The following is a 16,227-nucleotide window of genomic DNA, read 5'->3' as shown; positions in this document are numbered from 1 at the left end:
GCCCTCACTCCGAAAAAAGAATAAATAAATAAATTATTAAAATTTCATATTTCTATATACCTACAAACCTATATACCTACAGAACTACATATACCTATACCTATACAGCACAGCACATTCATCTACATATACCTACTACTACTAGCTAGACAAAGACACGCCTACACCCGCCTCTGCAATATCATCTCAATCCATATCGAACCATTGAGTTCCTTCAGCCCAGTCAGTCCCTTCAATCCAGCCAAACCAAGTAAAGCAGCCAGTCAGCTAGTCAGCCAGTCAGCCAGTCAGCCAGTCAGCCACCAGAAACCAGAAACCACCTACCGTCAAACAACACCCATACACCCCTCTCCTACCTTATGACATATCATCTCAATAATTAACTAATAATCAACTTCTCCTTCATTTCCACCTATCCTCCTCACACATACTTCTTCTTCCCCTTCCCCTTCCCCTTCCTCTTCCCCTTCCTACACCTCAAACCCTAACAACATCGAAACTCTTCCAAATGCCCACCGAAAACATAAGAGATCTTTAAAACCCCCAAAACAAAATATGCCAGTGGTATCTCTCAGTGAAAAAAAAAAACGCCATCCATATTAAATCCCTCCCCCTTCATTAAAACTCATAATTACTACCCATCATGCATTCGGACCCTCATTTTATTCTCCTCCCGAAGAAAGACCAACTCTCCTCTACCTTCTCGGCAAATTATTAGCCCCAAATCTTGGACCACCTCCACTCGCCAAACTCTGTCTCACAATCATTTCCGCCGCTGCAGCGGCTGCCAATCTTTCCTTCTGTCTACTCCTATCTCTTAAATAAGGAGTTGCTTCCGGTCTCATCCTTAAAATCCTCAAGATCATGTCATCACTTGGATCTGCTTGTGCCTGTTTCCTCTTTTCTTCCTTTGCCTTTTTCATCGTTCCCAAATTTCGGCTTAACATGATACTCTTACTTCTAGCCATTGGAGTCGAGCCCATGAGGCCGCCAAAGGAAGCACCAAGAGTAGCAGGTGCAGAGAGACGATTGCGTTGTTGTTGGGCACGTTGAGCGGTCGCTGTGGCCATTCTCTCAGAGGTACGGATGAGGTTGTCGGTGGTGTCAAAGTAGAAGAAATTGAGTGAGGCGAGTTCGTGATATTTAGGGGATTTAAGAACGTCAGCCGGTACTCCCATTGCCTCGCCAGTTTCTTCATCTCGAGCATAGAAAAATTCGAATAAAAGTTCAAGCCATTTAAAGACAATGTCCATTTCTTGCTGCGTGAGGGGTCTTTGAGTCGATGGCTTATCGGAAAGAGGTGGAACTAAAAGACTCTCGAGGGCAAGGAGAACTTCCTTCCATAATCGAGTCATGACCATAATCATGGATGCATCCGTTAAAGTCTGCTTCATGATGGCGAAATTCTCATCAAAGTAATTGAATAGAGGCTTTAAAGCATTTTCAACATCTTGGGGAGTTAAGGTCGGGGCTACCGATTGTCGGTTCTTCCAGAGACTAGTTACAGATGCAACTGAAATACCTCGAGAGAGTAAGCCTCTCAGAGATTCTTGTGAAAGAGAGCTGTTAATGTATTGTGACAGCTAGAATTGTTAGCTCACGTTCTTGACTTGCGGTTTTTTAGTCATACCTTATCAGAGATCTTGCGTGTCATGTCCCTTTCTGTTCTTTTGAGCAAGCGAAATGCTTTACCGAAATAGAATTGAATATCATCACGTTCCCCCTCCATACTGACACGCAAAAGTAATCTACCTTGGGTATCGAGGTTGAGCCAATACTCACGAGGCATATAATCGCTGAAGTGAGATGGATCCAACTTCAAAGAAGTCCTCCCAACATAATCATGATCACCAAACGTGTCCCAATCCCAGATGGTCGCAATGATGTTCAATGGACCTTGCACAGTAATATCCACTGATTCATCCCAACGAGGATTGAGACTTCTCATTACCACTCGGGTCTTAGCTAAACGCTTTTGATATTCATCACCGAGAACGACGTAAGGATCGCTAGTGCCATTAGGGTCACAAGCCTTAAGGTCCTCGCCTTCAACGATCTTGATGGTGAACACGTATTTTGCAGTTCTTCTCTTTTTCTCTACCGGCGGTGCATTCTTAGCAAGAAGATCCGCACATGCATCGACATTTATTGTCTTCTCAAGCGCATCAAGTTGCTGCACAGCATACTCGATGTTGTTGAGCTTAACAAAAGACTGCGGTTTCATTAGAATCATCCTATTATCTTGCATAAAAGAGACTTACTTCGGGATAGAATTGAAAAGGTTCTATCTTTTCCTTATTGTTCCAAGCCTCCTTGGCAAGTTGCATCCACCTTTCCTGTTTCGACTGTGTTGCCGCCGCTTCTTGTGCGGGAGACAACCTGTCCATCTCTTTAGAGAACTTCTGCTCGATGACTTCGCAATATCTGGCAAGTCCAATGCCAAAAGATTTCGACAGAGCCGTCATAAATTTAGCGTGCTGAATCGTATCGGCCCAGTTAAGTTGAAAGATCTGATCGGCCATCTGATTGAAGAGACGGAATATATCAATGATAGACACACTGTGACGTTCATCGTCTGATGGGACCTGGTCAGGATTATCTGAGCGAACTTGAAATTGGTCTTGTTTGATAGCCTGATCAACAAGATCAACCGTTTTTGCATCGGCAGTGCGAATCCACCGCCAAACAAAATCAGCAAGCAAGTCTTCTATATTGAAGGCGAAGGATCTACTTGGTAGAACCTTGTGATGAATGCTGCGGATCTCTACAAGTTCCTTATAGAGATCAAACCCGTCTTGTAGAGGAACTTCGCTTTCATTAATATGTGCTACGTGTAGAATTCTCTTAATCAAATCATTGGCATCGTCCTCGAAGCTAGGAAACATCGTCTCGACAAGGATTGTCAAAGGGTTAACGCCCATTATTTCAGGGTTCTTTCGATACCTCTTCTGGATCCGCTCACATAACTTTACTACGGATTTCCCGAGCTGAACAACGTGGAAAAATTCCCACTCCTCCTGATTTTGAGGAACTTCTGCTTCAAGGTAGTCCCTATACACATCCGCAGCTTTAGATTTAAGACCTTCAGTCAACTGTTCAACATAAGCATCGTAGCCGCCAGGGCTAGTGGAGAACAAAGGATCGTTTTTGATATGGGTTTCTAGGATAAGTAAAACTGGGCCAGGGGAAGGCGGCTTAGCCTCATAACAATGTTGTAGGAGATCATATAGATCACGGAGAAGTGCATCATGCAAGTTTGTCAGAATTTGACGGTACAAAGCAAAATCATGGATCGTCCAGTCGTTCTGATCGATAGAGGATAGACTTGCAGAATGTGTGTGCGTATGTAAACGCTTAGTTTCTGAAGGCGGGGGATTTTTGACAAACTCAAAGGCACTATCAAGCCCATCAAGTCCAATTTCCTGATCCATAAATTTTTGGCTCGCGACATCCAAGAATAGAACAAGCCTTGAAAATTGTGGAATTCTCCAGCGAACACATAATTCCGTCAACAACTCTAGAGACTGTTTGCTGAGGGGTTGATTCTCAGCCCCGTCAGCCTGAGCGTGGATCTGATCATAGGTCATGGCATAAGTTAGGATTGTTCGGTAATACGCTCGTGTATCTGGCGGTATAAATGTAAATGTGGATTCTTCGAGAAATATCTTGGAGGGCTCATCGTCCTCCAGAGACAACGAAGACATATCCGCGGGTTGATCGAAATTGTAGGCTGGGCTTCCATCTATCGGACTTGTGATGGCTATAGACTTGGCTAAGTCTGCATACGCTTGATCTTCGGCACCCGAAGAGGGCACGGAAAGTGGTGGGAGATTCCTATTCTTGCCAGTGGAAGCTTTGACAAGATCTGGCCTAATTTGCAATATTTCGGATATCATTGCCGTAAGCTCTGGTATTTCTGCCCGCTTCCATGCTTGATATCCTTCATCAACATCAAAATCCTCGCTTCGAAGAGTCCTTTTAGTGTTCGCATTCAGGCAATGCTGGTAGGATTTTAAATCAGTGAGCGCTGCAGATTCCGTCCAGATATTCTTGTTCAAGTCAATGTCTGTTTGGACCTCCGAATTGCTCATACCAAATATTTTTCCAACAACTTGTGCCATGGGCATGTCTTTGACATCGTAGCTCACCGGTGCAGTCACTTCTATTGAATGCCCACCACCAGGAGCGGTAGAAGAGTTAACATATAGATCTTGCGAATTCGTCAATAACTTATTCTCCAAGGTCGTCAGACGACTCATCAGCTCAGGTCGATCTTTGTCTTTGTCAAGGTCCTTTAGAGTTGCACTAATCAATCTCACGAAGAGTGCCACATGGCGATCCACGAGGATTTTCCACGATTCATCATCTGCTGCCTTGCCTTTCTGTAGGGATTTAGTGGTATTTGAATAGAATATCAAAACCAAATCTTCGACACGTCTCTCCTTATCCATACGTTTTCGAAAGCCTGGTTCGGTAAGAGCTGTGTACGCCTCGGCGAAGGTTCTTTTGACGATGGGTTCTTTGTACTCTGGCCGCCTCTCAGTTCCCGTCAATACTCCCTGCAACCGCTTCTCCAATTGCGACATGAAGCCATGGGGAAATTTGGTTTTTGTATCCTTCAAGAGAGAGAAATCCTGCATTAACTCTCCTATCATCACACTCTTCCTTGAGACCATCTTCCTCTCTGCGGGGACATATTGTTTCGTCTTTCTTCGAGGCTGAAGGAGGTGGTGCAGGTATGCCACTCTGAGGGCGAATGTATATGCATCGGTGTAACTCACAGCTTTCGGTCGTGATCGAGAACTATTTCGAGAGATAGACATGCGCTCGTCATTTGCGAGACTGTTCACTCGACGGTTGGGCCGAGTTCGAGAGGCGGATGACATTTTGTCTTCCCGCAAAACACTTATGGGGCAGATCCAAAGAGGAGAGGGAGAGGGAAAGGGAGAGGGGAGGATGTTGCCAAGTCGTAGTTCAAAGCTTCTGGGAAACCAAATTTATCTTTTTGGAAGATGCGATTCCAGATTCTGACGCCCTCTGAGTTTCGTGTGATAGCTGTAAGAGCATTAATATATCTTGACAATGAAAAGCGATAGTAAATTCAAATATGCAGAGAACGAATGGGTTGGTTATTGAGGTAACCTTTTTTTTGGGTAGATGTATGTCAAGGAGAGGCGTAAGGAGGAGTAACGGTAGGGCAAATGCCAGCCTCATGAAAATGGGGGAGGATTGAGATTGGGAGAATACCTTAATTTGGAGCCGCTAATGTATTTTTTCAGGGGGTCAGATGGTCTATTAAAGTGGCTTGAATGCTTAATTTGGGGGACCAAGTTCCAAAGTTGTTTCTCTATAAAATGGTGCGTGTGTGCATTGATCGTATTCTTTTACTCTTCTACGAGGTGTGTAGCAGTAAAAGAAGCTTCATAAAAGAATTCGAAGGGGAAGTGAATGTGTTCAATATTAATGCGAGGGGTAAGATACGGGAAAGGTAAGGAAAAGGGAGTGAAGTTACAAAAGGGATCATTTGTCTTGGGATTGATTAATTTAGATGAAGAAGATTGGTTGATTCAATTAATTCGATTGATTCATGATCGAATGTTGTTTTTATTCAATTTCCCATACATAGCTGTACTTCATAACAGTATCGTGTACCTTCATATCATCACCCACCTTATCATGTTATATACTAACCAATATCCCTTAAGCTTCTTACCAGAGCTTTCTTGACTTGTCTAAATTGTGTAATGAAGTTTGAGGTTCGAACTGTGAAGCTGAAGTATCCTTTACTCCAAGCACATATATGTTAACGTAGGTATCAAAGAATATTCTGTTGTGAATATATATGATTGATTGTTCACTGTTCTTATGACAATGAGGGCATACATGCACACCTATCATTCTCCAGTGCATGGGCACTAACTGTTTTGATCCCGCAGCCTAAGAACGCTCTGTCGGGAACTGTGAGCCAGTCTATTTATTGCCTCCTGATGCCTGAAAAGGAAGAAGAAGAAAAAGAAAAAGGAAAAGAAAAGTAGCTAGGTAGCATACATACCCGCTAAGGTCATAGGTGCGGTGGTTTATTTGCCGTGGCATTAATTAAATTCACCACTAGTAGTCAACACTGCTTCCACTGCTTCCACGCCGCAATTGGTCGATAGGTCGATAGGTCGATAGGTCTTAGCAATTGGCCCCGTTCATTCATCATCCACCACCATTCATTGATTCATTGTATTAATCCGTCCATCAACTTCAACCACCGCAAGATAATGCCATAAAGCATTATATTGATTTGGTCAACAAATCCATCAAGTGAATAATAGTGGAATCATCGCAGATAATTTTATCGCTACATGATCACTCTATATATCATCAAGTATGCTGGTTGCTCATACAGAGGAAAGTAGTACTGCCACCACCGTGATCGATCCCATATAAGACTACAGCACAACCCGCATCCTCCGATTTCCAACTCCGCATCATTATGACAGCCCACGTCCCTCCTCCTGATCCACAGCTCGATGATATCGTATCACATTCCGAAGAACTGTCTCTTTTATGTCCAAAAACTTCGGCCGCTGCACAGCCTTCTGATAATTCCATGTTACTTGATCGTGCTTCCGGTGGTGCAATGGCTACACCAACATCAACCTCCGGAAAGGCTGACGAGGCTGGGATCGATGCGAGGACCAAAATTTCTAGTTTATTAAAGGATAAGGAACGAGAATGGACCGCTGTCGTGGAAAAAAGGACCGGTCCTTTGCGATTGTTGGATTTACCTATGGATGTTCTGAAAGAAATTGTGAAGGAGGTAGACTGTCCACCTCGCAGCCTCATCGTCCAAAGCTAATGGGATATTTAGGTTACGCATACGAATGACTTGACATCACTTGCCCTCACCCATTCTGCCTTGCACAACCTAGCAATACCTTATATTTATTCGCGGTTTGATATCGTTTGGCCTGATGCACACGCTACGTCTGATCCGAGGACCGGAGTCGATGCACTTACTTATGGACTTTCTACTCTCTGCATGGGCAACGCATTCCCCAACTCGAATCTATCCCAATCTTTCGTCTGCAAGCATTGCGGGACAGATAATTCCACAACCTGCAGCCATGAGGTCAAACCAGAGCCCTTCAGTGCCCCCAGACGTATGGGGAATGAATATCCACAGTTTACTAGAAAGTTCTCCCTTGGAAACGGACCAACCGACTGGGTGCAGGAATATCTTATAACAAAAGAGAGTGGAAAGATGTTGGGTACTCTTGTTGCGCTGGCCGTGGCCAGAATGATAAATCTGGAAACTTTTGTCTGGGATATGCCCACCGGGGTGTTGAGGGACGTTTGGCTTGCCCTTTCCTCCTTACAATATAAAAATCCAAAACAAGAATGCCGGTTAGAACGTGTTTGGGTTAGGTGGCATGATAATACGGAAGCCATTCACATGTCCTCAGCACAGAGCCCAAGCTCGCCCGCCATTACCACGAACCAAATGTTAGCTGGAACGACGATGAGCTCCATAGGATGGATCGTGCCCCCCGGTTCTTCAACAAGCTCTACACCTTCTACACAGACCATGGCGTATGCACAAGGTCGTGTAGAATATCCTACACTCAGCGTACTTCCACCATTACAAAGTTTGTCTGTGTTAGACATTGATGAAATAGATTATCTAGACGAAATGAGTGTCTTGGTAGAGCGATCGAAGGACAAACTTCGGGAACTTCGTGTTGGTATTTCCGCGAAAGCCATTCAACGCGATTTTGCTCTTCCATGGGACGGGCCTGAGCTCCAACAGGTTGATCACAAAGCGAAGTGGCCTGGTGCCAGTAAGATTGGCGAGCGAAGATTGGGCGGAGTCTTAGGAATCATCCTGGGCCGTGTATTCGATGTTCGGAACAAACGGAGGGCAAAAAATGAGAGAACGAAGGGTCCTAAATTGGGTTCTTTCATGGGAAATAGTCAGCCGTCGGCCCAGCAAAATGGCAGCAATGCTACAGAAATAGTACTTCCCGAAATCGCAGGAACTGATCCTATGGAGCCCGGCTGGATTGATAAAGAAAGTCCGGCAGCGTCAGGTTCACTTAACCCGCCTGGTGTAGCATTCAATATCGAAGCAGACTCTCTTCCAGATAATGTTGATCCTAGCCAGGAACAATCAGCATCGAGTACCCTCTTGGCGCCTCACTCTGACATGGACTCACTTACCGCGCTAATATCTGAACATCAACTTAGCTCGAATGATGATACTACAGTCCACGATATCTTACAACCACCCGTGCTTTCCGATATTCCTGCAGAACCTCCTTTGCGACGTGCCCAATCATCGAATAAGAAGCAATCACATTTTTCCGAAATCTCTCCCAGTGGCAGAGACAGACTCGAGGGAAAACTACGCCTACAAACATTGGAACTGGAACGGGTTCCTTTATCTGTGTATGTGCTGCATAGAGCCTTTGACTGGACCGTTTTAACAAACTTGACTATTCTCGACTGTCCACAACACGATAAACTTTGGTCCACACTTAGAAAACATTTTGCACCTTCACCTTTAGGCAATCATACTTCAGCGAAACATAGCACTCAAATGTTATATCATCTGAATCTTAAAAAAGTACATACTGATGCTGCATCCCCTTCCCTCATTTTATTTCTGAAAGAAACATTAGCACCAAATACTTTAGAAACACTGTTTTTACAGGATCGAAGACGTGCATCAAACTCGTCGGTTACAATTGTAAGTTTTTACATCATTGTAAAAAAATTTAGTCGAGCGCTAATCGAACTATAGGAATCTATCTATAAAGGGCCACTTAAGAGACATCGTGCTAGTCTTAAAAAACTATTATTGGATAGCTCCGAAAGGCCACCGAGAAATGTGAATAATTCAGTAGAGTCTTCCTCGAAATGGAAAGCCTGGATGCCCAATCGTGATGTCCTGAATTTCATCACAAGTGGGCGTATGACCAATCTCCGCGAATTAAGTATTGCAATCGACTACAGAGACTGGGTAAGTCACTTTGGGATCATTATTAACATACATTCCAAGCATTCTTGAAATGCTGTCACCGTGTCGTTACAATGTCTAACAAGGTCTAGCATCACTTTCTTCAACGCCTTCCTCAAATACCTCAGCTCCGCTCTCTCAGCATTCCTTTCATCGCCGATCATATCACACCCTTATTCGACCCTAAAGAACTCGCTCATCAAATTCTTGACGTCATTTTCCTCCGCCCCGAAGTAGAACTCTGTTACGTGGGTATCTCGCATAAATGTTTTGAAATCCTCGAAAACCGCCATCATGAAGAACCCTTGCCTTTATCGCATGATTCTCACACATCAGCGGCGAACGGCGGTCCCATAACCGACGATGAGGAGGACGACGAGGATGAGAGTGAAGATGATGATGAGATGGATGAAGAGGAAGATGATAATGTGACGGCTATTGCTCCTATTGATCCAGACGAAACAGAGGACGAGCTGTCGGATGGTGATGGAGATGATGATGGTGAGAGTGATGAAGATAGTTGGGACGGGGCGAGTGATTGTGATGGGAAGGGAAGAGTGAGGTTAAGGTTGAGGGAAATTTTATTTTACGATGATAAGGTTGCTATATTTAAAGCGAGGCACGGTAGACTTTGATGATATGGACGGGTTTTCTAGGAGTATTATTCAGTTAAAAGGGGCATTTACAAGGGGAGAATGTAATGATTGGGGATATGATAGGGCTTCGCATGGGATTTCATGAGGCAAAAAAACGAAACGTTGATTAATCGATTTGATCTGGCCACGATATAAAATGGAGAAGCACAAGCTTTATACGTATTTATCTTTTTCTTACTCTCTTCTGCTTTCACTGCACGGGGGAATCGCTTCAAAGGACAAATAGCCATGGATTACAGAACGGGATGGATGCTTTCTTTTACTAGGAGTATGTTGTGTATCAAGTGGCACAATGGTTGCATGGATGGAAGGATGGCTAGTTACCTACCTAGCTAGCTAGCTAATTGCATTATGGTATATCGGATGGATGGATGTATGTACGGATGTATGTACGGATGTATGAAGCGAGAAATGGAATGAATTTAAAAACTTTTGGGATTTTAATTTTAACTTAAACTTAGATAGGTTACTTTTACTTTGAGAAGGAAAGGTAGGTAGTTAAGACTAATTGTTGAAATTCTGTGGATGGATTGTTTGATTTTTTTTGTGATCTTTTTTTGGTTATGTATTTTGAACTTTGATTTATGATTTGTGATGTCCTTTTCGATTATGAGGGTAGGAGATATTTCCTGATTCAATCTCGGTTTTATATATTTAGTTTGAGGTAATGTTCTGCAGATAGGGTCACAGTTGGTTGAATGTGATCTTATATCAGGAAATTAAGTACGTTACACGCTTGCTATTTGGTATTCTTATATTTGATTGCTTCTCCTGTATGTATTTCCCCATCCCGTTCCAATAGCCCATACATACATACTTCTAACAAACAGTATTTACGAGCACAGACTGGTATGATATACATTTTCCCCTCTATATACAATCCCAAACCCAATACATCCACACGATAAGACCGAAAACCAAGGTCCAAAGACCGAAAACCATAAGCAAAAGCCAGAAACACAAAACAAATCATCAAATCATCTCATCTCATCATCTTCCCCCAATCTGACTCTTAGGAATAGGTTTCACCCACGAAACAGCCAAATTAACCACCACCGTAAAAACGCCAATAATCCAAAAACACCTCGCATAATCCCTCCCCTCATAGCGAAAAATAATCGCAAATATTATCCCCCCCAAATTTCCACACCCACCCACCACACCACTAATAATCCCATTAGCGGACGGATGAACATGCGGCACGAGGGAAAAATTCGCCCCATTGCCCGCCTCGAGAAAAAGTCCCATGCCAGCTACAAGTCCAAACATCTTCGCATGTTCATGCGGATCTGTAAGTCCGATGGCGATTAAAAAGGCGCCGGTTACGAGCGCTAGAGCATGCAGCCAGAGTTTCTTTGCCCACACGCTTCCTGTAGCGCGGTAGAGGAAATCAGAGAAAATGCCGCCGAGGGGGCGGAAAATCACGTTGAGGAGGCCGAACATGGCGGCCCAGCGGCCGGTGCCGGCTTCGCCAAGTGTGGGGAAGTTTTTGAGGTAGTAGGAGCCGAGGATGGAGTTGATGGCTAGTTCGGCGCCGAAGGAGCAGAAGTAGCAGGAGGCGATTAGGAGGGTTTGGGGAGTGAGGATTATGTTTATGGCGTGCTGGAGGGAGGGTTTTTGGATTATTTCGCCGTGAGCTATGGTGAGCATTTCTTGGGGTGGGAGGTCGAGGGAGGTTTGGTTGGTGTTGTTGTTGTTGTAGGGGGTGGTGGTGTGGTGTTTGGCGGATGAGATTTGGGCTTCTTCTTCGAGGCGTTTTTCGTTGTTGAGAGTGGAGTTGGAGGATGAGGTTGAGGTTGGGTTGGTGGAGGTGTGAATTTTGTCGGATTTGCGGTCCATGATGGAGCCTGGTATGGAGACTATGTTTTCGGATGGGCTGTGGATGCCATGGGCTTGGAGATTTTGTTGCACGGCGAGATGTCGTTGTGACCATTTGCCTGTGGGGGTGTCGGGACAGAGAATTAACATCGATATGGCGGTAGTGGTTATGAGTATGAAGGGCACGATGAAGGATATTCTCCAAGCGACGTGAGCGGTAAGACCTTGGTTTTGTATAAGAGAGTCGACAATGGCTGGCATGACAAAGTAAGTTATTCCACCTCCACTGTAATATCATGTCTTAGTATATGATTATTGATATGCAGAATGTCATAGATTAGGGCAGTACTCACGCATTACCCCAACCACCCGTCAATGCATTGGCTGTACCAACAATATTCTTATCAAAGAAACCAGTAGACCATACTTGACAAGGAACGAAAGAGCCACCAAGTATACCGATGAAGAATCGAAGAACCATAAGACCGGTTGCAGTTTTGACGGTACCAGCAAGAGCAGTTGGAATAGCACCAAGGAGAAGGCATCCTGCAAATGTAAACTTGGGGCCGAAATGGTCGCAACATGGACCTGCGACTACTCGAACCAGGAGGCTATAGGGAAGTTATTAGTATAGTAAGGGAAGTGACCATGCTTTTATACTTACGTAGCGACAAGAGCAATGATGTTTGAGTTAGCAATCTCATTTTGTGTAAGATGGAGATCTTTCTTGATGGTGAGAGATAACTAGAACATATTAGATGCTGGAAAGCAAGAAGTGATAGGAGTTAGTCATACCAATGGCGGAAAGGCATACCTGATATAAGGGTTAGCATAATGCAAGATCAATATAAAGGTATTATAGGATCACTAACCAGGACCAAAAGGCTATTAAGAAACCGAACCAGGAAAAGAAGAAGACTCTGCCATATTTGTTGAAAGGGTTGAGGATTGGGATGGAGCGAGCTTTTCCATTGACAGGATTAATCTCTGGCGCTTGCCAAAGTGTTTGGACTTTGAACATGGTAAAGCTAGTGCAATATCTGAGAAAAGAGCTGTTGATTTGAACTCAGCCTGCTGAATATTTCAATGCAACTAGTTCTAACTTCTTTAATATTTAACTTGAGAGGATATACAAAGGATGATAAAGTGCTGATCATCTAAATGATGAAATTGATTCTTAAACGTATATATAAATTATGAAATGATATAGCCTGAGATTATAGATAAGTGACGTCCACCCACTGGCAGTTGAAGCATCTCCGGGAGAGTGATATTAACAGCGAGTAATCGATTCCTCGGACCACTTCCCTGCGCGGATCCACGGTAAACCAGAGGGCTGGTGCGGGTGTTCCACGCCTGGTCTGTATTTGATTGATAGATAAGGTCCAAGCCGGGTGCAATATGGGGAAACCAACTATACAGATCTCCAGATGAGGGGTTCTAGGTGCTAGCGGTATCTGGTGGCTGCTAAACCAAGAAGATGTGTATCTGAGATGTCATAGATTTCCGAGGTGAGCCACAACAGTAGATAAATATTTGAAGGCGACTCTGAAACTAGTCCTCGAATCATACGCGGCTGATATGATATTTTTGTGGTAAAGGGACAAAGCTTTCGGGGAATATCAGCGTAGTATTGATATTCAAGATTGACCACCTTGAAATTGGAATTGGAATTGGAAATGAAGGGCTTTCAACATTGGTGTACCTCGGAAGCTGAAAGAATGGCAGCAAGCAAACGGTACCGTGAAACAAGTGGCTACTCTGTATTCATGCTCCTAAGCATGAATGTAGTCAATTCCTCGTGATCGTGGCCTTGGGCGGCGGTGATATTCTAATCGAGGTCAATCATAGACACTTTTCATAGATGAATAATCGCACTGACGACTCAAGACAACCTTATCAAAAGAAGTCTAGAGTAAATAAACCTTAAATTCAATACCACCAATGACGCCGTCTACAATGTACCATGACTTTGTCATCACTGGCTAAAGAGTGGTTGGCAGCAGTTGGTGGCTTGTGAAGTCCCTGAAGGGGAGATGAAAAGTTTGGATTGAGGGAGTCGCGTCGTCGGTTCTTATCTTTGACGAGGCTTAGCGAAGCCTAGAAAGGAAATAGACCCACCTCGTAGATAAGGATTGTGGGGGATATTTTTCAAGATCTTCTTGCAAAAAGATATGTATGAAATTCATAGATTCTCTATCAAGAATATGTATCTTCCTTCTCCGCGGCCATTCATCCGAAATTTCTTGCTGTCACAAATTCTGGTTTGATATCTGGTGGGAAATAACTAGTGTTTTTGTACCCGGTGAGATAGGAAGGAACCATGAGCAATGGGCAAGGGGGACCACCAGATTGTTGGACAATGGTGGCAACAATCTCCCACGCACGTGTTTTCTCCGAGAGGAGGTTGTATAGCGTTGTGAGTGTTTCAACCTTGTGTATGGCATAAGTTCAATTACCATTTCTTCAACCTTTTCTGGCCGCGGAGATCATTATTTCACTGTCATGACAACTCCGGGTTCATCGTCTTTATAGTTGGCTTCAAATCTGTACACAAGCCCTCCACAGTAGTGTTATCTCTCATATCTTTGATATCTCTGGTGTTCCTCCTATCAATGAACCAATAATTGTCCTTTGTGTTCTCTAGCGTACTGCATTAAGCCTTCCGTCGAATCTCAGGCACAAGTGTTCTTCCCAAAGAGATATTCATTTTAGCTCCCGAGTACTAAGGCTTAGTTCAGGGGTCCGGAGTATGATGCTTGATAAGAGCTTCTGATGAGTCAGGAATGCGATGAAACCTGTATCTCGGGAACAACAGTTTAGTCTCAAGGTGACTTCCTTGTACCTATCGATTGTTTAGCGAAATTTCTTCTATCTGCTTTCGAAAAGACCCGGAAAAATACATATCAGCAAATAATTTGAAAAACTGTTGAGGTTCCAAAGAGGTGTATCCAACCACAGTGCTAATCATAATACTGTCTTGGTCCAGAATCCTAAATGTTAGGAATCATCAGGCTCAAAAGCTGCCTCATTCCTTTTCTTGCTTGGAGTCTTGGTCCCATGTTGGAATATGATCTCCGTCACCTTCTTGTTTCTTCTCGCAACCTGATCCGAAGTATTCATGTTAGAAACAAACGCCATAATAGAACCCTCATGATATCCTATAATTCTGTCTTTTGTTGGTTAAAACATGGCATGAGAACCCTTCAGCGCGGCATTAGCTTTCCTCCATATCCCCGTGCTAATGATGGTATACTCTCATCATCACCCTTGCAAGTTCACTCTGTTCTTTCTATAGCTCCCTACTTAGTAATTCGAGCAGAGGGCCTTCAACATCTAGGCAGTGTTGTTGCGGACAAAGCCAAGGCTTTACTCGTTAATGATTTCATTTAATCAGTGTTGTTTATAATGCTTCCAGAGACAAACAGGCCTCGTATATCCATGCTGCGCCCTCGCTCAATTAACTAGTATGCCCATTCGTTCTTGAGTCTTACTCTACATAGAGAATGGGCATCAAGATTAGGGTCAATGATCGCCCTCAACCTCTGTGTCGAGGATTTTGAGCCTTGAATTTGCGACAAATTTACTTCTTAGAAGCAAAAACAAAGACCCATGAAGATGATGAGCCACTGTTCAAGCACTGACAAGAAATACAGGATAAATATTTACCATTCAAAAGTTTCTCCACAAAGCTCGAAAGATAAATCATTACTTCGGCAGAATGTTGGGTTTCTCAAACTACCTCAAAAATATCTTATTTAGCGTTGGAAAGCACGGGAAACGGTATCCAAACTGGTATCCCGCTGCCACTATTCATCGGAGGAATGAGGTGAATGATGGAACCTAATATATCCACCCACTCGAACCACAATATTCAAACAGGATTGGGTACATTATAACATGATGGGAGGTCTGCAGCTTTACCAACAAGCTTGCGAGCTTGTAACTTCTCACTCTGCTCTGTGGTTGAACCGATCAGTGTCCCAGAATTCTGGTTTAAAATGAATGTATCTGGGAAGACACAGTCGTCGCAGTCTGTCCGGGGCACCAAGATATTCACAGCATCCCTCGATTGTCTTTTCTGGCACTGCGAGCGGCCGTCCTTCTTCGAGTAAATGTTCGAAACAGTTTTTCGAACCTAAACTTTAGTTTGGTCAATAATACCAAAGGGGGAGGTCATCATGCCTGTTTCCTTCAAGTTGGCCGACTTTGAAAGACAAACGGATGTCTCTTTTAGAATCATGAAAATCAATCCTAAGAAGAAGCAAAGGCTTAAGATCCGTAAGGAAAGCAGAGTGAATGTTTAGTAAGCGGATAAGAAATCTTTACTTGAAGTTCTCTGTGGTAGAATTGGTTGTTGTTGATGTTGTTGCTCCTGGCCACTTGATAAATTGGGAAGGTGAAGTGTATGAGAAGAGAAGTGTAACTTCTCAGTGACCTTTTCCAACCTTAAAACAGCACACTCGTGAGTTATATTATCGTTTGAGCATTTCAATCCACGCTTTTAATGCCTTAAAGTCATCTATGAAAGAATACCATTCCGCATCAGGTTCTTCTTGACATGAAGTCAAATGAATATTTCACAATCCGCCGTCTAGTGACTTGTAGGAATTATCAAAGGATGTATCACCAGAATTGAAAGATTGCAAATGCCAGATATACACCCAGGACAAATATGAAAAGCCTGAAAGCCAGTACTAGGCTTGGGTATTGATTAGCTTGCAGAAGGAACCCAGCAGAAAATAT

The 16,227-nt window shown here is 43.6% G+C and overlaps 4 protein-coding genes across 4 annotated transcripts; 2 read left to right on the top strand and 2 right to left on the bottom strand.

The window, feature by feature from the left end:
- Positions 1 to 695: 695 nt before the first annotated feature.
- Positions 696 to 4,886, bottom strand: SS1G_12692 (hypothetical protein; the record flags this gene model as incomplete). Its single annotated transcript, XM_001586067.1, has 3 exons — positions 696 to 1,583; positions 1,631 to 2,212; positions 2,262 to 4,886. The coding sequence occupies 3 exons, from the start codon at positions 4,884 to 4,886 to the stop codon at positions 696 to 698; spliced, it is 4,095 nt and encodes a 1,364-aa protein (XP_001586117.1).
- A 1,595-nt stretch (positions 4,887 to 6,481) lies between these two features.
- Positions 6,482 to 9,642, top strand: SS1G_12691 (hypothetical protein; the record flags this gene model as incomplete). Its single annotated transcript, XM_001586066.1, has 4 exons — positions 6,482 to 6,808; positions 6,860 to 8,737; positions 8,792 to 9,010; positions 9,100 to 9,642. The coding sequence occupies 4 exons, from the start codon at positions 6,482 to 6,484 to the stop codon at positions 9,640 to 9,642; spliced, it is 2,967 nt and encodes a 988-aa protein (XP_001586116.1).
- Positions 9,643 to 10,653: 1,011 nt separating this feature from the next.
- SS1G_12690 (hypothetical protein) lies at positions 10,654 to 12,502 on the bottom strand (the record flags this gene model as incomplete). The annotated part of the gene is made up of 5 exons (XM_001586065.1): positions 10,654 to 11,767; positions 11,835 to 12,092; positions 12,146 to 12,225; positions 12,277 to 12,295; positions 12,354 to 12,502. The coding sequence occupies 5 exons, from the start codon at positions 12,500 to 12,502 to the stop codon at positions 10,654 to 10,656; spliced, it is 1,620 nt and encodes a 539-aa protein (XP_001586115.1).
- A 3,160-nt stretch (positions 12,503 to 15,662) lies between these two features.
- SS1G_12689 (predicted protein) lies at positions 15,663 to 15,788 on the top strand (the record flags this gene model as incomplete). The annotated part of the gene is made up of 1 exon (XM_001586064.1): positions 15,663 to 15,788. The coding sequence occupies one exon, from the start codon at positions 15,663 to 15,665 to the stop codon at positions 15,786 to 15,788; it is 126 nt and encodes a 41-aa protein (XP_001586114.1).
- Between the last annotated feature and the right edge of the window lie 439 nt (positions 15,789 to 16,227).

The sequence above is a fragment of the Sclerotinia sclerotiorum genome, genomic scaffold, assembly GCF_000146945.2.
Source record: "Sclerotinia sclerotiorum 1980 UF-70 scaffold_22 genomic scaffold, whole genome shotgun sequence".
Taxonomy (NCBI): Eukaryota; Fungi; Ascomycota; class Leotiomycetes; order Helotiales; family Sclerotiniaceae; genus Sclerotinia; species Sclerotinia sclerotiorum.
Note: the sequence above shows the minus strand (reverse complement) of the source record. Positions and strands in the feature narration are given on the sequence as shown.